This window comes from Bos grunniens, chromosome 16 (genome assembly GCF_055505025.1).
Source record: "Bos grunniens cultivar Pamir isolate PY7600 chromosome 16, Bosgru_T2T1.0, whole genome shotgun sequence".
NCBI classification, from domain to species: Eukaryota; Metazoa; Chordata; class Mammalia; order Artiodactyla; family Bovidae; genus Bos; species Bos grunniens.
Genome location: NC_141180.1, coordinates 22,544,647 through 22,565,048, shown reverse-complemented (window position 1 = coordinate 22,565,048; position 20,402 = coordinate 22,544,647). Strand labels below are relative to the sequence as shown.

Genomic DNA, 20,402 nt, shown 5'->3' with positions numbered 1-20,402 from the left:
TCTTTCTAGTCAAAACAGGAGGATTTAAAAGAGGTTTTACATCAAGATGCCGTAGATTAAAAGAATAACATTTTCTGTGAGTTTGTACCATGGATGCCCTCAGATTTATTCAAGAAAACATCTCTTCAATAGAGTTGGCCAATTAACCACTCAAATGACTTGAAAACTTATTTAATGTCACTGCCTAATCACTTTATTAAATGTCACTGCTCCAACAGGCAAGAATCTCTGCTTTACCCCTCGCTTCTCTTATGCTTCACTCCCTTTCAAAAACAAAAAGCCTCCTCCCAAAGAAGACTAAAATCTCAGAGCCTCATTCCTTATATTTGTCCTCCTTTTATCTGCTTAGAATTAAGGGATTTCAGCATTGGGAAGGACCATAGGGATTATTTCACGGATGATCATAGGGAGGCTCTCAGAGCAAAGTGATTTGCTCCCAAGGGAACAAACTTGTAAGTGGAAAAGCCTGTGTATTTTTATAGCTGTAAATCATGTGAGTGGTGCACAAAGTAAAAATACTAGAGGAACCAGAATAGGTAGACCCAAATCTGCCGCCAACATACATGACCTTGTGCAACTCGCTTATCTATTCCTAGGCTCAGTGTTCTCATCTGTTAAAAGGGGAGCCTAAAATCTGAGAAACAAAGATCGAGCATCATTTTATTATCTTTTGCTTCTTAAGCAGTAACTATTGGTGTATTCTATTTTCTACACAGATAGAAAGTGATGTCTGCTGGTGTTAAGGATAATTGTTAACAAATTAACTCTTTGGTTAATTATAATAAAATAGCAATAGCTTAGCATATCCTTGACTTGCAGTAGCTTGTTGTTGTTGTCTAGTTGCCAAATTGTGTCTATTTTGTGACCCCATGGACTATAGCCAGCCAGGCTCCTCTGTCCATGGGATTCTCCAGGCAAAAATAGTGGAGTAAGTTGCTGTTTCTTTTTGCAGGGAATCTTCCTGACCCAGGGGTAGGACCTGCATGTCCTGCATTGGCAGGAAGATGCTTTACCTTTGAGCCGCCTGGGCTTAGCCATATCCTTACCTCCTCTAACACGCAACCTGTCCCCTGCATGGTATTTATCAGTCAACTCTAGCTCCCTTGCCAAGATTTAGTACTTGAGCAGCTGATGTCCCAGATTCTGATTGTTCTGTAGACAGGTCTAGCATGCATGAAGTTGGAGACCAGCAGGAGGAGAGAAAAGAGTCCCCATAAGTCTTCAGCTGGGTGACATCTTGATGGAGATGTGATTCTTATAAGCTGTCCCCTGGAGACCACACTGCCCACTTGTCATGTGATTTCATCTGCATCTTATTTTCTCAGTTGACAAAACTGGAGCCCATTGAAATCATGGCTTAGTGGACAGATCTGAGCTAACACACAAAGGAAAAGTCATGACTAATTAATTCTACTAGTACCTTTGGGCTAAAACTTTATTATTTGTATTGGTGTAAACTCTGTCCTGAGTTGTTGTTGTTTTTGTTGTTCAGTCGCTCATTCATGTCTGAATCTGTGACCCCATGGACTGCAGCACACCAGGCTTCCCTGTCCTTCACCATCTTCCGGAGCTTGTACAAACTCATGTCCATTGAGTCTGTGGTGCCATTCAACTGTCTCATACTCTGTCATCCTCTTCTCTGCCTGCCTTCAACCTTTCCCAGCATCAGGGTCTTTTCTAATGAGTCAGCACTTCACATCAGGTGGCAGCAGTTTTGGAGCTTCACTTTCAGCATCAGTGCTCTTAATGAATATTTAGGATTGATTTCCTTTAAGATTGACTGGTTTGATCTCCTTGCAGTCCAAGGGACTCTCAAGAGTCTTCTCCAACACCACAGTTCAAAAGCATCAGTTCTTCAGTGCTCAGCCTTCTTTATGGTCCAACCCTCACATCCATATCTGACTACTGGAAAAACCATAGCTTTGACTAAAAGGACCTTTGTTGGCAAAGTAATCTCTCTGCTTTTTAATATGCTGTCTAGGTTTGGCATAGCTTTGCTTCCAAGGAGCAAGTGTCTTTTAATTTCACGGCTGCAGTCACCATCTGCAGTGAGTTTAGAGCCCAAGAACATAAAGTCTGTCACTGTTTCCATTGCTTCCCCACCTATTTGCCATGAAGTGATGGGACTGGATGCCTTGATCTTCGTATTTTGAATATTGAGTTTTAAGTCAGCTTTTTCATTCTTCTCTTTCACTTTCATCAAGAGGCTCCTTAGTTCCTCCTCACTTTCTGCCATAATGGTGATGTCATCTGCATATCTGAGGTTATTGATGTTTCTCCTGGAAATTTTGATTCCAGCTTGTGCTTCATCCAGCCTGGCATTTTTCACGTTATACTCTGAATATAAGTTAAATAAGCAAGGTGACAATATACAGTCTTGAGGTACTTTCCCAATTTTTAACCAGTCCATTGTTCCATGTCCAGTTCTAACGGTTGCTTCTTGACCTGCATACAGATTTCTCAGGAGGCAGGTCAGGTGGTCTGGTATTCCCATCTCTTTAAGAATTTCCAGTTTGTTGTGATCGACACAGTCAAAGGTTTTAGCATAGTGGGTGAGGCAGAAGTAGATGTTTTTCTGGAATTCTCTTGCTTTTTCTATGATTCATCATGTTGACAATTTGATCTCTGGCTCCTGCCTTTTCTAAATCCAGCTTGAACATCTGGAAATTCTCTGTTCACATAGTGTTGAAGCCTAGCTTGGGGAATTTTGAGCATTACTTTGCTAGCAAGTGAAAGTGAAGTCGCTCAGTCGTGTCTGACTCTCTGCGACCCCATGGACTGTGGACTACAACACTGCTCCGTCCATGGGATTTTCCAGGCAAGACTACTGGAGTGGGTTGCCATTTCCTTCTCCAGAATATCTTCCCAACTCAGGGATCGAATCTGGGTCTCCCACATTGTAGGCAGATGCTTTACCATCTGAGCCACCAGGGAAGTCTAGTTTGTGAGATGAGGGCAATTGTGCAGTAGTTTGAGCATTCTTTGGCATTGCCTTTCTTTGGGATTGGCATGAAAACTGACCTTTTCCAGTCCTGTGGCCACTGCTGAGTTTTCCAAATTTGCTGGCATATTGAGTGCAGCACTTTTACAGCATCATCATCATCCTTTAGGATTTGAAATAGATCAGCTGGAATTCCATCACCTCCATTAACTTTGTAATGATGCTTCCTAAGGCCTGCTTGACTTTGTACTCCTAGATATCTGACTCTAGGTGAGTGATCACACCATTATGGTTACTTGGGTCATTGAGATCTTTTTGGTACAATTCTTCTGTGTATTCTTGCCACCTCTTCCTGATATGTTCTGCTCCTGTTAGGTTCATACCACTTTTGCCCTTTATTGTGCCCATCTTTGCATGAAATGTTCCCTTGGTATCTCTAATTTTCTTGAAGAGATCTCTAGAATTACCCATTCTATTATTTTCCTCTATCTCTTTGCACTGGTCACTTAGGAAGGCTTTCTTACCTTTCCTTGCTATACTTTGTAACTCTGCATTCTGATGGGTATATCTTTCCTTATCTCTTTTCCCTTTCACTTGTCTTCTTTTCTCAGCTGTTTGCAAGACCTCCTCAGATGAGCAATTTGCCTTTTTGCATTTCTTTTTCTTGGGGACAGTTCTGATCACCGCCTCCTGTACAGTGTTATGAACCTCCATCTATAGTTCTTTCCAGGACTCTCTCAGATCTAATCCCTTGAATCTATTTCTCACTTCCACTGTATAATCATAAGGGATTCGATTTAGGTCATGCCTAAATGGCCTAGTGGTTTTCCATACTTTCTTCAAGTTAAGTCTGAATTTTGCAATAAGGAGTTCATGATCTGAGTGACAGTCAGCTCCCAGTCTTGTTTTTGCTGACTGTATAGAGCTTCTCCCAGAGAAGGCAATGGCAACCCACTCCAGTACTCTTGCCTGGAAAATCCCATGGATGGAGGAGCCTGGTAGACTGCAGTCCATGGGGTCGCACAGAGTTGGACATGACTGAAGTGACTTAGCAGTAGCAGCATAGAGCTTCTCCATATTTGACTGCAAAGAATATGATCAATCTGATTTCGGTATTGACCATCTGGTGACGTCCATGTGTAGAGTCTTCTCTTGTGTTGTTGGAAGAGAGTGTTTGCTATGACCAGTGTGTTCTCTTAGCAAAACTTTGTTAACCTCTGTCCTGCTTCATTTGGTACTCAAAGACCAAACTTGCCTATTACTCCATTTATCTCTTGACTTCCTACTTTTGCATTCCAGTCCCCTATGAAAAAAAAGGGGGGGGGCAACTTTTTTTGTGTGTTAGTTCTAGAAGGTCTTGTAGATCTTCATAGAACCCATCAACTTCAGCTTCTTCGGCATTAGTAGTTGGGGCATAGACTTGGATTACTGTGATACTGAATGGTTTGCCTAGGAAATGAACAGAGATCATTCTGTCATTTTTGAAATTGCACCCAAATGCTGCATTTCATACTCTTTTGTTGATGATGAGGGCTACTCCATTTCTTCTAAAGAATTCTTGCCCACAGTAGTAGATATAATGGCCGTGCGATTTAAATTTGCCCATTTTGGTCCATTTTAGCTCACTGTTTCCTAAAATGTCAATGTTCACTGTTGTCATCTCCTGTTTGACCATAGGGACTAGATCTGATAGATAGAGTGCCTGATGAACTATGGACTGAGGTTCGTGACATTGTACAGGAGACAGGGATCAAAACCATCCGCATGGAAAAGAAATGCAAAAAAGCAAAATGGCTGTCTGGGGAGGCCTTACAACTAGCTGTGAAAAGAAAAGAAGTGAAAAGCAAAGGAGAAAAGGAAAGATGTAAGCATCTGAATGCAGAGTTCCAAAGAATAGCAAGAGATAAGAAAGACTTCTTCAGCGATCAATGCAAAGAAATAGAGGAAAACAACAGAATGGGAAAGACTAGAGATCTCTTCAAGAAAATTAGAGATACCAAGGGGACATTTCATGCAAAGATGGGCTCGATAAAGGACAGAAATGGTATGGACCTAACAGAAGCAGAAGATATTAAGAAGAGGTGGCAAGAATACACAGAAGAACTGTACAAAAAAGATCTTCATGACCCAGATAATCATGATGGTGTGATCATTCACCTAGAGCAAGACATCCTGGAATGTGAAGTCAAGTAGCCTTAGAAAGCATCACTATGAACAAAGCTAGTGGAGGTGATGGAATTCCAGTTGAGCTCTTTCAAATACTGAAAGATGATGCTGTGAAAGTGCTGCACTCAATATGCCAGCAAATTTGGAAAACTTTGGAAAAAAAAAATTTGGAAAAGGTCAGTTTTCATTCCAATCCAAAAGAAAGGCAATGCCAAAGAATGCTCAAACTACCGCACAATTGCACTCATCTCACACGCTAGTAAAGTAATGCTCAAAATTCTTCAAGCCAGGCTTCAGCAGTATGTGAACAATGAACTTCCAGATGTTCAAGCTGGCTTTAGAAAAGGCAGAGGAACCAGAGACCAAATTGCCAACATCCACTGGATCATGGAAAAAGCAAGAGAGTTCCAGAAAAACATCTATTTCTGCTTTATTGACTATGCCAAAGCCTTTGACTGTGTGGATCACAATAAACTGTGGAAAATTCTGAAAGAGATGGGAATACCAGACCACCTGATCTGCCTCTTGAGAAATTTGTATGCAGGTCAGGAAGCAAGAGTTAGAACTGGACATGGAACCACAGGCTGGTTCCAAATAGGAAAAGGAGTACGTCAAGGCTGTATATTGACACCCTTCTTATTTAACTTATATGCAGAGTACATCATGAGAAAGGCTTGGCTGGAAGAAGCACAAGCTGGAATCAAGATTGCTGGGAGAAATATCAATCACCTCAGATATGCAGATGACACCACCCTTATGGCAGAAAGTGAAGAGGGACTAAAAAGCCTCTTGATGAAGGTGAAAGAAGAGAGTGAAAAAGTTGGCTTAAAACTCAACATTCAGAAAATGAAGATCATGGCATCTGGTCCCATCACATCATGGGTAATAGATGGGGAAACAGTGGAAACAATGTCAGACTTTATTTTTGGGGGCTCCAAAATCACTGCAGATGGTGACTGCAGTCATGAAATTAAAAGACGCTTATTCCTTGGAAGAAAAGTTATGACCAACCTAGATAGCATATTCAAAAGCAGAGACATTACTTTGCCAACAAAGGCCTGTCTAGTCAAGGCTATGGTTTTTCCAGTGGTCATGTATGGATGTGAGAGTTGGACTGTGAAGAAAGCTGAGCGCCAAAGAATTGATGCTTTTGAACTGTTGGTGTTGGAGAAGACTCTTGAGAGTCCCTTGGACTGCAAGGAGATCCAACCTGTCCATTCTGAAGGAGATCAGCCCTGGGATTTCTTTGGAAGGAGTGATGCTAAAGCTGAAACTCTAGTACTTTGGCCACCTCATGCGAAGAGTTGACTCATTGGAAAAGACTCTGATTCTTGGAGGGATTGAGGGCAGGAGGAGAAGGGGATGACAGAGGATGAGATGGCTGGATGGCATCACTGACTCGATGGACGTGGGTCTGAGTGAACTCCGGGAGTTGGTGATGGACAGGGAGGCCTGGTGTGCTGCGATTCATGGGGTCGTAAAGAGTCGGACATGACTGAGCGACTGAACTGAACTGAATGGACCTAACATTCCAGGTTCCTATGCAATATTTTTCTTTACAGCATTGGATTTTACTTTCACCACCAGACATATCCACAACTGGGCATTGTTTCCACTTTGGCTCAGCCTCTTCATTTCTTCTGGAGCTTTTTCTCTACTCTTCTCCAGTAGCATATTAGGCACCTAATGGCCTGGGGAGTTCATCTTTCATTTTTTTTGCCTTTTCATGCTGTTCATGGGGTTCTTAAGGCAAGAATGCTGAAGTGGTTTGCCATTCCTCCTCCACTGGACCATGTTTTGTCAGAACTCTCCACCATGACCTGTCCTTCTTGGGTGGCCCTACATGGTATGGCTCATAGTTTCATTGAGTTAGACAAAGCTGTGGTCCATATGATCAGTTTGGTTAGTTTTCTGGGATTGTGATTTTCATTCTGTCTGGCCTCTGATGTGCAAGGATAAGAGGTTTACAGAGGCTTCCTTATGGGAGGTACTGGCTTTGGGGCAAACTGAGTCTTGCTCTGATGGGTGGGCCATGCTCAGTAAATCATTAATGCAACCTTCTGCTGATGTGTGGGGCTGTGTTCCCTCCCTGACTGTGGTAGGGGTAATGGTGACCTCCTTCAAAAGGACTTATACCAGCATTCCATGGCTCCCAGGACTGTTGTAATCAGTGCCCCTGATGCTGTGGCAGACCACTGTCAACCCATGCCTCTGCAGGAGACTCCCGGACACTCACAGGCAAGTATGGCTCAGTTTGTTGTGGGGTCACTGCTCCTTTCTCCTGGGTCCTGGTGCGCACAGGTTTTGTTTTTGCCCTCCAGGAGTCTGTTTCCCCAGTCCTGTGGAAATTCTATAATCAAGTCCCACTGGCCTTCAAAGTCATATTCCCTGGAGGTTCTGGGGGTTCTCAGTCCCTTTGCTGGATCCCTAGGTTAGGGATCCAGCAAGTTGTTCTGCAGTTTGTGGGTCATCTGCCCCACAGCTCTGTGGTGGAACTATGGTAACCTCCTCCAAGAGGGCTTATACTACATGTAGTGCCTCCCAGATGTGCTGCAGCCAGAGCCCCTGTCCCTGCTGCAGGTCTCTACTGACCTGTGCTGCTGTAGGCAACACTCAGACACTCAAAGGCAGGTCTGACTCAGTCTCTTGTGGGGTCCCTGGGTCCTGCTGTGCTCAAGGTTTTGTTTGTGCCCTCCGAGTGTCTCTGGTGGGAAGAGATTTAATTCTAAACATAATTTTGCTCCTCCTACTGTCTTGTTGGGGCTTCTCCTTTGCCCCTGGATGTGGGGTATTTTTTTGGTGGGATCCAACATTCTCCTGTCGATGGTTGTTCAGCAGCTGGTTGTAGTTTTGGAGTTCTTGCAGAAGATGAGCACACGTCCTTCTACTCCACCATCTTGTAACCATAGTACAAGTTGTTTAGTCGCTCAATTGTGTCCAATTGGACAGCAGCACAATAGGCTTCCCTGTCCTTCACTATCTCCTGGAGTTTGCTCTAAGTCTTGTCCATTGAGTCAGTGATGCCATCCAACCATCTCATCTTCTGTTTCCCCCTTCTCCTCCTGCCTTCAATCTTTCCCAGCGTCAGGGTCTTTTCCAATGAGTCAGTTCTTTGTATCAGGTGGCCAAAGTACTGGAGCTTCAGCTTCAGCATCTGCCCTTCCAATGAACATTCAGGCCTTATTTCCTTTAGAATTGACTGGTTTGATCTCCTTACTGTCCTGAGTAGAGTCTAAGTAAGTGAAATTATTTGGCTTTCACAAGTAAATTTCTACTTTTTTCGTCAATAAGCTGGCTTAGCTGTGACTTTGATAAACTCACATGTAACATGGAGTTTTACTTTCACAGCCAGTTTTAGGACAAAGTGGATACACTGAAGCATCATGAGGAAGGTGCAAATTGTTTTAAGCTGCTGAATATTAGCGGTACCAGCACAGGACGTGAGAATCTAGATATTGAAAATTTGCTTGACAGGTTGCTATTACAACCTGTGGGCATAAACAGAAAATGGCCAAAAGCTCTTCTCTTTGAGAAGCCCAATTTTTACACAGCTGTCAATGCAGCAATTATTCTGTCATCTTTTTTTTTTTTTTTTTTAAGGTGAAGGGACATGTTCTAGGTATCCTTTTTTTAAGGAAAATCTTTAAACATGTTTAAAATTTTTCTTAAAAAAGGACTTTTTTGTCTTCAGATCCTGAGAAAAACCAATGAAATGGAAACCATATGATTCTGAGGCCAGGTTTTTCAGAAGCGCCGTCAGCACTGAATTCAGGCATTCTTGCTGTGCTCAGCAGACCCAGCCCGGCAATCAAAACTGATTCTAAAGCTGATACTCCTATAACCAGGCAGGTTCCAGCACATTGTGAGCCCTGAAAAAGCATAATTACAAACAAAGACTGACAAGAAGCACACGTTGACTTAATATAGCTGGATTCTTTCAAAGAGCACACAGCTTTTCACACACATGCTCACACCTGTCCTTAGAAACCCTTGATTAGCAGAGGAGGGGGTGGCTGCCATCCCCTGTGTTATAGCAGAGGCCACCAAGATGCCACCAAGATGGCTGGGCCAGGGCCACATGTTGTCACCAGCTCAAATTGCTGTCTCTATGAAATGCATGGAATTGATTCACCCTGTATTTTTTAAAGACTATGTAAGTGCTAGAGTTTTTTATAAAAAGAAAGACCCGGCCCTGACCTTGAGAGGTCTTTAACCTGATGAGGGGTGATGTTGTATGGCTCAGTGGAGATGATCAGATGAGGGGGAAATGATCATCATCACTGCACTCAAGAAACTGCCATGCTACCTTTTTCTCCAGAAAGCACCAAGAACCCTCACAGGCATGCAGAATGGGGGAGAGGTATCATTGTCTTTTTTTAGCTGTGCTGGGTCTTAGTTGTGGTACGCAGAATCTTCATTATCACAGGCGAGATCTTTAGTTGTGGCATGTGGGATCTTTTTTCTTTTTTTCCAGTGGCAGCATGCAAACTCTTAGTTGCGGCATGTGGGATCTAGTTCCCTGACCGGGGATTGAACCCTGGCCCCCTGCAGTGGAATTGCGGAGTCTTAGCCACTGAGGGACCACCACAGAAGTCCCTTATTGTCTTTTATATGTCTATTATTTTTTGATTGCTGTGTTAAGAATTACCACAACGTTAGTGACATAAAGCAATACGAATTCACTGTGTCACAGTTTCTGTGGGTTAGGAGTGCAGGTATAGGTTAACTGGGTTCTCTGCTCAGGGTCTCACAAGACTGAAATCAAAGCATCAGTCAGGGTAGCAGTTCTCTTCTGGGGCTCAGAGTTCTCTTCCAGGATCATGAGGTCGTTGGCCGAACTGGATTTCTTGAGGTGGTTCCACTGTGGTTCCCATATTCTTACTGGCTATTGACTGGGGATTGTATTCAGTTCCTAGAGGCTACCCACAATCCCTTGCTGCATAAGCCCCATAGACCATACATAGCATAGCTGTTTGCTTTCTTCCAGGCCAGCAGGAGCCATGTTCTCAGACACTTCACTTTCTTTTGGAGGTTCATCTGATTAAGCCAGGCCTACCCAAGATACTTTTCCTTTTCATTAACTCAAAGTCAACTGATTAGTAACCTGATCATGGGAAGAGTGTCTCATCACATTCACAGGGCCTGCCTGTACTCAGCAGGAGGGGATGATATGGGACATAAACAGAAGGACTCAGGAATGTTGGGGACCATTTCAGAAACTGGCATTCTGCAGTGTCCTTCCCATGTCAGTGCTTGTCCACCCGACTGTGTTTGCTGCTTTGGCCTACTGTGTCAAGCAGCCCCAGTCCCCAGAATGTGCCTCCACCACTGTGCCTTTAGAAAGAGAACAGTATTTTTTAAGAGGAACTAATCACTGATGGTAGGCAGTGTTTCAGACAATGTAACGAGTACTTGTTTTCATGTTGTCAGGACTCAGCAGAGTGTCTGGCACTTAGGAGTCCTCAATTTCTGTTTCTCATGCAATGAATGCATAGATGATTAAATGAGAAATATTTTGGGCATCCTCATCAGATTACATCCCATAAAAATAAATGCCTACCTCCCCATGTGCAAGGCTGATTCCTCCTTTTAGTTTATAGCTCTTTCCCCACCCCCTGGTTTAAAAAGTAATGCTTGCTTATTATAAAAACGCTCTTGGAAATATTGCTTCTTTCTATGGTTTTATTTTTTATATTTAACTTTTTTAATCCATCTGGAACTAATTTCCCAATACTATGTATAAAATAATCCATCCCCTACCCATTTAATCCGTGATGCTTATATATATATATATGCATATACACTAAGTTCTTATGTATAATACGGTGTATTTCTGAGCTAGCTGTTCTGTTTCATTGATGTGCCCACCCACTTTGTATGTCAGTATCACCTAGTTATTGGAATTTTATTATATGTTTTAAGATCTGGCAGGTCAGGTATTGCCCCACTATTCCTCCTTCAGCCCCTCTCTCCACCAGTTCATTAAATACAGGTCTATCTTGCTGCCCACTCTAGTACTTTTGAGAGCAAAGCATTCTTTGGCAAAGTCTGGACATGGAACCAGATCTAGGTTCATAGTCTACCTTTGCGGCTTCCTAGCTCAATGCCTCTCAATCTCAGGGATATGTAAACAGGCAGTGAAATGTTCAGAGTAGAAACTTATTGTCATAATGAACTGGAGTAACACCTAAGAATGATCCAGTACATAGTCGATGGTCAATACCTACTATCTGGAGTGGAGGAGTGACTCTGAAGGCCCAGGCACCTTTGCTTCTGTCCCTTCATCCTTATCAGCAGACATGGCAAATCTTTTGAAAACCTCTTGTACAAATGCTGAGGCTTGGATCTCTCAGCCTCAGGCCAGCTTTTAGGCTTAGAGTATCCAGGATTAAGAGTTGGCCCAGCCTCTGGGCAGCCTCTTCAGGGTTTGCATTGGTCCAAGGGAAGTCTGGTGGTTGTGCTGAATTGGAGTCATTTCAGAGTGATCTGGGGGCCTTGGGGAGTGGGCGTGAGTAAAGTGCTGAAATCCGCTTTACCTAACCTTAAAGGAAATGCCAGGGAATTAATACCTTTTGCTTCATCCCCAGGGAGCCCATCTTTAGATTGGCGGCCAGAGAAAGGCTTCAGTCCACAAATTACAGGTGTTGGCGATGGGAAGTCATTCTAGCACAGACAGAGGTGGTAGAGATGGGCGAGACTCTGACAGCATGTGCTAGACTTTGAAGGTGAAAGACATGTATTGGATTGCAAAAGCCCCCACAGTATTGAGTTAGTCTTGTGCACTTGCCCAGAGATTTATAAAGGTGACTAGTTATCCTTAGACAAGTACAAGCACTAGAAAGCAAAGTCCTGGGGTGAGTCATAGGGAGCCAGGAGTTTTGAAGGCCAAAACTTTACTTCTTTCCTGGAACTTTCCCTCCAACTCAGAGAGGCCAGGACAGGAAGCATCCCTGAAGGCCTACTGTGTGCTCTCAGGAGCTAGGATAGGAGGATAGACAGCTGTGACCTCAGAGAACTTCCATATAACACAGTGAAGAGAAAGCGTGATGGTCACCCTCATGTTCCTGGATTTGCTCTCTGATGATGCCAATGAGGCAGTTTGATTTCCCACTCTAGCTATATCCCTGCATGGCCTTCTGTGAAAGAACAGATCAGATGTTCACAGCTAGAAGTCAAAAGCTGGACTATTATCTAGTCAAGCCTTTTTCTCTCCTCCTTTTTTATTTTTATTTTTTAATAAAAAACATAGTTTAATCCTACATTGTTTTATTTTTTAGTTGAAGTATGGTTGATTTGCAATGGTGTGTTAGTTTCAGGTGTATGGCACAGGATTCAGTTATCTATATATATGTGTGTGTGTGTATATATATATATATATATATATATATAAAGTATTTTATTTATAAAGTGCGTATGTGTGCATGTTAGTCACTCAGTCATGTCTATCTCTTTGCAACCCCATGGACTGTAGCCCACCAGGCTCCTCTGTCCATGGAATTTTCCAGGCAAGAATACTGAAGTGGGTTGCCATTCCCTTCTTCAGAAGATCTTCCTGACTCGGGGATCAAACCCAGGTCTCCTGCATTGCAGACAGATTCTTTACTGTCTGAACCACCAGGGAAGCCATATATATATTTGCTGTTGATTAGTCACTCAGTCACGTCCCTAAGAGTCCACAACTCTTTGTGACCCCATGGACTGCAGCACACCAGGCTTCCCTGTCCTTCAGTATCTCCTGGGGTTTGCTCAAACTCATGTCCATTGAGCTGATGGTGCCATCCAACCATCTCATCCTCTGTTGCCCCCTTCTCTTCATGCACTCAATCTTTCCTAGAATCAGTGTCTTTTCCAATGAGTCAGCTGTTTCCATCAGGTGGCCAAAGTATTGGAGCTTCAGCATCAGTCCTTCAGTGAATATTCAGGTTTGATTTCCTTTACAATTAACTGCTTTGATCTCCTTACTGTCCAAGGGACTCTCAAGAATCTTCTCCAGTACCACAGTTTGAAAGCATCAATTCTTCGGTGCTCAGCCTTCTTTATGGTCCAGCTCTCACATCCATAAATGACTACTGGGAAAAACATAGCTTTGACTACAGGGACCTTTATTGGCAAAGTGATGTCTCTGCTTTTTAACATGCTGTCTAGGTTTGTCATAGTTTTTCTTCCAAGGTGCAAAGATCTTTTAATTTTATGGCCACAGTCACCATCCACAGTGATTTTGCAGCCCAAGAAAACAAAGTCTGTCACTGTTTCCATTTATTCCCCATCTATTTGCTATGAAGTGTGGGGGCCAGATGCCATGATCTTAGTTTTTTGAATGTTGAGTTTTAAGCCAGCCTTCTCACTCTCCTCTTTCACTTTCATCAAGAGGCTCTTTAGTTCCTTTTCACTTTCTGCCATTAAGGTGGTGTCATCTGCATATCTGAGGTTACTGATATTTCTCCCGGCAATCTTATTTCCAGCTCGAGCTTCATCCTTCCTGGCATTTTGGATAATGTACTCTGCATAGAAGTTAAATAAGCAGAGTGACAATATACAGCCTTGACGTCCTTCTTTCCCAATTTTGAACCAGTTTGTTGTTTCATGTCTAGTTCTAACTGTTGCTTCCTGACCTGCATATAGGCTTCTCAGGAGGCAGATAAGGTGGTCTGGTATTCCTATCTCTTTAAGAATTTTCCACAGCTTGTTGTGATCCACAGAGTCAAAGGTTCTAGCGTAGTCAGTGAAGCAGAAGTAGATGTTTTTCTGGAATTCCTTTGCTTTTTCTATGATCTACCAGATGTTGGCAATTTGATCCCTGGTTCTTCTGCCTTTTCTAAATCCAGCTGGTACATCTGGAAATTCTCGGTTCACATACTGTTGAAGCCTCGCCTGAAGGATTTTGAGCATTACCTTGCTAGCGTGTGAAATGAGTGGAATTGTGCAGTAGATTGAACATTTATTTGGCATTGCCTTTCTTTGGGCTTGGAAAGAAAACTGACCTTTTCCAGTCCTGTGGCCACTGCTGAGTTTCCAACTTTGCTGGCATATTGAGTGCACCACTTTAATAGCATCATCTTTTAGGATTTGAAATAGCTCAGCTATTTCATATATACATGTGTGTGTATATATATGTATATAATTTTTCAGATTTTTCTCTTATAAGTTGTTACAAAATATTGAGTACAGTTCCCTGTGCTATACAGTAGGTCCTTGGTGCTCATCTATTTTATATATCGTAGTGTGTATATGTTAATCCCAAACTCCTGATTTATCCCAACCCCACCCCTTTCCCCTTTAGTAACCGTAAGTTTGTTTTCTATGTCTGTGGGTCTATTTCTGTTTTGCAAATAAGTTAATTTGTGTCTTTATTTTTTTATCCACATATAAGTGATATATTTGTCTTTCTCTGACTTACTTCACTTTGTATGATAATATCCACATCCATCCGTATTGCTGCTAATGGCATGACTTTGTTCTTTTTTTTTGATGGAGTAATGTACCACTATGCACATATACCACATCTTCTTTATCCATTTACCTGTCAGTGGACGTTTAGGTTACTTCCATGTCTTGGTTCTTATAAATAGTGCTTATGTGAACACTGGGGTGACTGTATCTTTTCAAATTATGGTTTTCTCTGGATATATGCCCAGGAATGGGATTGAGGGATGATATGGTAACTCTGTTTTTTGTTTTATAAGGAACCCCCATGCTGTTCTCCATAGAAGCCTCTCTATTTTCTGTAAGAGATAACTCAGAGAAAGGTGGTGATTTGCCCAAGTTAATCCGGCTTCATAACAGTGATGGGAGTTCACTATTCTACCCGCAATTCACCATCAGAAAAACGGGGTTTCTCTTTGCTTTACATCAAGCCTCCAGAGACAGCACACAGTCTATGAGTCTATCACTGGTACACCGTGAGCATTTACATTTTTGAAAGAGGAAGACAAATGTGGATGGTGTCGAGTTTACACAGAAAACAAGAAAGCAACACACCATAAGAGTTAGAGTTAGACCAGCTGATGTCAAAATTCTGGTTTCAAAAGCTGCATGAAGGTAAGCAGCTTTGTTCATCTCACTATACCTTATCTTCTTATCTGTAAAATGATCATGATGGTGTTGCCCATAGGATTGTTTTAAGAATTACATGAAATGTACACGGACACTTAGCTCAAGGCCTAGAATGAAGGTGTATCACTAGGATGAAGGGTTCCTAGAAGGGTCCCTGCCCAGGGAGGTTTGATGTTCTCAGGCCCACGGGGTCAGATCAGGGTGTGCAACTGACATCTCCGTGTGGCCCTTTTCCAGTTCCAGGAGCCCTGGAGGAGCGGCACAGAGCGGGAGAGTGTGGCGAGAGAATGAAGACACCAACCGCCCGGGAGAAGCATGAGGTGGCAGAGCAGCGCTCGGTTTAGAGGGCTTCGGCCGGTGGCGGCGGCCCCATGGGCAACTCTACTGGCTCTAGGCCTCCCCGGTTGGGTGCTGGCTGTCTCGGCCACAGCGGCCGCTGTGGTTCCCGAGCATCATGCCTCCACGGCCGGCCAGCCGCCCCTGGACTGGCTTCTTACCGATCGGGGCCCCTTCCACCGCGCGCAGGAGTACACGGACTTTGTGGAGCGCTACCGCCAGGGTTTCACCACCAGATACAGGATCTACAGGTGAGTGGGGCTCCCCTCCGAAGCCAGTCTGTGTCTGCACGGGTGCCAACCGCCAAGCCAGCTGGCAGACCGCAGACTGCACTAGGAGAGAGCTGGAGGAGTAGCAGGCAGGGCGAACAAGCTTGCCATGTTTTTTTTTTTTTTTTAAAGCAAGAAGAAAACACATACAAGCTGGAAAACCTGCTGATGCCTCCTGGGGAACTTAGCAAAAGGGTTTCTATTTATAGGTTGTACTGCTTATAAATTGAGGACAAATCAGGCGGCATGGAGTCAGCATGTGGCCTGCGCTGCTGCAGGAGGTCAGAGTCAAATGCTGGGGACGGGTTTTAACTAATGGGTGAGATGCGTTTATGAGTTGTAATTACCTCGACTTGCAAATGAAGACAGGGCAGCTCCAGTTCCTGCCTTAGAAGTGGGGGGAGCCCCACAGGGGCAGGGAGGGGCCTGCCCTCACCCTTGTCAACACCACAGCCTCAGCTGGCCTTGTGCAGGAAAGGGGTTGTGTCTTCCTGCCCTCTCTCTGCATGTCCCTCAGGAGCATCAGAGCTGAAAGTCAAACAAGTGACCTACCTGGTCCCTCTGACTAGGCACAAATTCCCGGCTGCTGGAGCAGCACTTCAAAAGCACAAGGCTCCTCGAAACCCTCACCTTGGGTGACTCGGTGAGCCTCAGCACTCTCTGGAGTGTATCCCTGAATTCAACCTTGCCCTTCATCCCTGGGCTCAGTCTCTCCCTTAAGTGTCAACCCCTTTTCCTCTTCACATTGACTGTAGTCTTCAGATAACTCTAGGAGCTTTGCTAAAATTTTCTTTTTAATTAAAGACATTTACTTTTCAATTACAGATTATTTCCTAATGAAAGGAGTGGAGATGGAATATGAAAAAACACAAGAGAAACAGAATCAGAAAATCACCTATTCTTTTTTCAGGTAGAGGTTGCTATCTGTAAGCTGAGTGTATGCATTCTTAGTCTTATGAACACGCTAAAGGTTTCACCCTCTTTCTAGATCTAGCAGTTTACATGCCTTATGTATGTGAACTCACTTACTCTTTCTAACAATCCTCTGTGGGAGGAACAATTATTCTCCCCATTATACAGATGAGAAAATCGAGGTCCAGAGAAGTTAAGGAACTTGTCCAGGGGCACACAGCTGGTAAATGGTGAAGCCAGGATTAGCTCCCAAGCAGTCAGACTCCAAAGTCTGGGTCCTTAAATTATATTTAAAGAAATTATATTTTTCTGTTTTTAGGTTTTTTTAAAATTTATTGTTGTTTTACTTATACAGTAACCTGTTTGGGTTAGTACGGAGTCTTAGAAATGAGGGTTTAACATATTCAGCACTGAGAGATTCATGTATAAGGGCCATTCTCCTAGTACATGATTTCCCACATGGCAGATGCAGACAGACAGACAAGATGAGGTGTTTGAGGGGCTGGTGCTTTATGAGTGCAGAGGTTTGTAGAAACAAAAGCCATTTCTCTCCCAATCTGGTCTCAGAAAGGACTGCAGCTGATGCTCTCTGATTCAGCAGCTCTGGTCCTTGCCGTCCTCCACACACCATGGTGGGGATTCTCTCAGGGCCATTGAGGTGGAGACCAGCTCGAGCGGAGTGACTGAGCGAAGCCTGCTCCAGAGAGAGAGGTTAACTTGAATCTCAGTAAATATGTAAATTAGAACTGTATCCTCCACAGATTTTCTATAAGGTAAATTCAGGGTGATGCTTCTTATCAAAGAATTTCCTTTTCCATCCCTCCAAAAAAAGAAAAAGGAAAACAGAAAATCTACTCTAGAATTCATTTAGTGGTGAATTCCTCTGGTCCAGGAAAACAAGATTTAATTCATCTCAGACTTTTCAGTTTACCCCCAAATCTTTCAAAACACTGTTATCACCAAATATATATATTCTTTTTTTTTTTTTTTCAAGTAAATGGGAACTGAAATGTCAGACTGGGAATCCCAACACCACCATTCATGTCTAAGGACTCTGGGATCTAGAGGAGTTAAAGCACCAGTTTCCTTCTCCCGTCCACAGATGTTTCTTGTCATCAGGCCCCCGCCTCAAGCCTGGCAACCACTGAATGCCTGGGTGGCAGCTCAGAGCTGGCCCCCCAGGAGTGTCTGGAATCACTTCTGCACCACCAACGTTCTATCAGTTGGTAATAGTTTTTTGATCATTTAATGTGACAAGCTCGTACACTATGCCGCTCTGTTTCTCTGGGGTCAGTTATTGCACCTGAACTTGCGCTTGGGGAAACAGTAACCAGTCATTCTGACAGGAATGCAGCGCTCTGATTTGCAACCCTGTGAGGGGGCAATGAGAGAAGGGTCCCACACGGCTGCTCCAGGAGCATTCTGGGAGTCCTGCTTTTAGTTCTTAAGCAAGATGCTGGATCCAGGTACACAAGTGTTGCAGGGGTCTGTATTATCCCCATGAGAACTCACTCTTATCCCTTCCCCTTTTGTCTGTAGTGGTGATTCCCTCAAGCAACTCAAGACCTTGCTTACTGGGATGAGAACAGGTCATGGAAAACTGGTAGAATATATATTGAGGGTCATCTCCAATGACTAGAAGGGCATTTTGTCTAGAAGGCCAGATGGAGAAAGAGTTTACAGAGAATATCAGAAATGCTCTGCAGTGAGAGATTGAGCCTTGAACAGAATTAGTCTTTTATTCACTTTTTTTTTCTGTATTTGGCTGTGCTGGGGCTCAGTTGTGGCATGCAGCATCTTCATTACGTCACGTGGGCTCTTCCATGGTGGCACACGGCCGGTAGGGCAGTGGGCTCAGTAGTTGCAGCACAAAAACTCAGTTGCTCTGAGGCAGGTGAGATCTTAATCCCCCCACCAGGGATCGGACATGAATCCCCTGCATTGCAAGGCAGATTACTAACCCCTGGACCACCAGGAAGTCTCTTATCCAACATTTTAAGAAAGCTTTTGGTGCTTGGAGATCGTATGGTATCTGCATGTGCTTTCATACAAGAAAGGAGGTGAACTGTAATGGGGGAAGAATAAGACTTTCCAGTGGGGTTAGAGTATTTGGTGTAGAATTTCACGAAGCTCTCTCCCATAGCAGAAGAGAGGCCCTTCTTCTCTTCTAGCTGTGTGTGAGCATATCATAACAATTACACAACCAAATTCTAAGATTAAACTCCAAGTCCTACCTCTTCTTTTCATTTTTTCCATTCTTATTTGGAAATCAGAGTGTTCTCTCACTTGGAGGAGATGACTGATTTTTCTAAAATAGCTCTGGCCTCTCTAACCGTGGGTCCCCAGAGATCATTGCTCTCTCCATTTAGGTTTGTATTCACATAGGCACAGGTGCTTCAAAGTGAAGGTTCTGGAGCCAAATGACCTGAACTCTAATCCTGGAGCTGCAGCTTACTAGCTTTATAATGTTGGGATAATTATTTAATTTCTTTGTTCCTCACTTTCTTTATTTGTAAATTTGGGACAGGTATAGTGCCCACCTCTAATGGACTGATGCGAAAATTTAAAGAGTTGATAGACGTAAAACACTTAGAATAGTGCTTAATAAATATTACCTGTTATTAGAATATCCTCAATAAATATTAACCAATGGAAAAGTTATAATGAGATGAGAGCCATGGGTACTCTCCTTGTGATAACATCTGCTGGGGACTTAGCATTTGACAACTTGCATTAGAAGGAGAAAAAAAAATGTTCTCATGTTTTGTGTTTTTTAATAAATAGAGAAGTGTTTCATGCTTCTCTATTTTTTAAATTAATTAATTTATTTGTGGCCCTACCTCAGAGCATGCAGAACTTCCCCAACCAGGGGTCAAACCTATATCCCCTCCATTGCAAGCACAGAGACCCAAACAATGGAATCACAAGGGAAGTCCCTCTTGCTTTCTTTTTTAAAGTGTATTAACCTTAATTCCTTCTCTCTCTCTCTCAACTGGAGAATGAATGTATCTTCTCTGGGGCACACTCTTACTGGTCTTATGGACTACCATGAAGAGCTAGCTTATTTCCAGCCTGTTTTAGAGTCACCACAGAGAATGACCTTTCTTCTAAAGTCGGGGATAGCCAACTGAGCAGGCCTGCCTTGAGGTGTCCTACAGAAGGGAGTCAGTGGTCCCTGCCAGCTCCCTGGTCCCAGGGCTAACATGAACAGTCTCAGAGGCACCATTATGAGAAAAGAGACGATATACATACTTGTGAAAACTTTCTAAATAGCAGGATGGGGCTTGGCCATCTTACTCAATTTTTGGTCAGCTTTTAAATTCCATTAGCCGACCTCTCAGCAACTCCTCAAGACCTGTCAGACCAAGATCTGAGCAATCAGCCCACTTCTCAGACACTGTCTCTTAACAGGCTAGTGGTAAGAGCTGTAAGAGCAGAGATCCTGTCTCTAATTCCATTTGTGACCCCTGAATGCCCACATTTGCTCCACTCTAGCCCTCAGTACAATAAACATTTAAGTGATCTGCTCTCACACCATCCCTGTGAGGCAGGTGGGGACTCTTAGGGTTCAAAGTAGTGAGTTGGACTGGTTCAAGGTCAGAGAGGTAGCCAGTCACAGCCAGAAATAACACTCAGGGCTCCTGACTTGAAGTCTCCTGCTCATAACTCTAGACCACGCCACTTCCCTTTGACTGGTAAATGCATCTTCTTCATAATGTGCAACC

At 43.4% G+C, this 20,402-nt stretch overlaps 1 protein-coding gene across 4 annotated transcripts in view; it reads left to right on the top strand.

The window, feature by feature from the left end:
* BRINP2 (BMP/retinoic acid inducible neural specific 2) overlaps positions 1-20,402 on the top strand; it is a 143,308-nt gene that overhangs the window by 67,276 nt on the left and 55,630 nt on the right. The window contains exons 1-3 of one of the 4 annotated variants that reach the window (XM_086342413.1): positions 15,478-15,747; positions 15,975-16,046; positions 16,591-16,675. In XM_086342413.1, the coding sequence (XP_086198539.1) occupies positions 15,615-15,747; positions 15,975-16,046; positions 16,591-16,675 (290 nt within the window). In that variant the 5' untranslated portion in view covers positions 15,478-15,614. Of the gene's footprint in view, positions 1-15,397; positions 15,748-15,897; positions 16,047-16,590; positions 16,676-20,402 lie in introns of those variants that run through there. The other 3 variants (XM_086342416.1, XM_086342415.1, XM_086342414.1) reach the window with 3 other exon arrangements.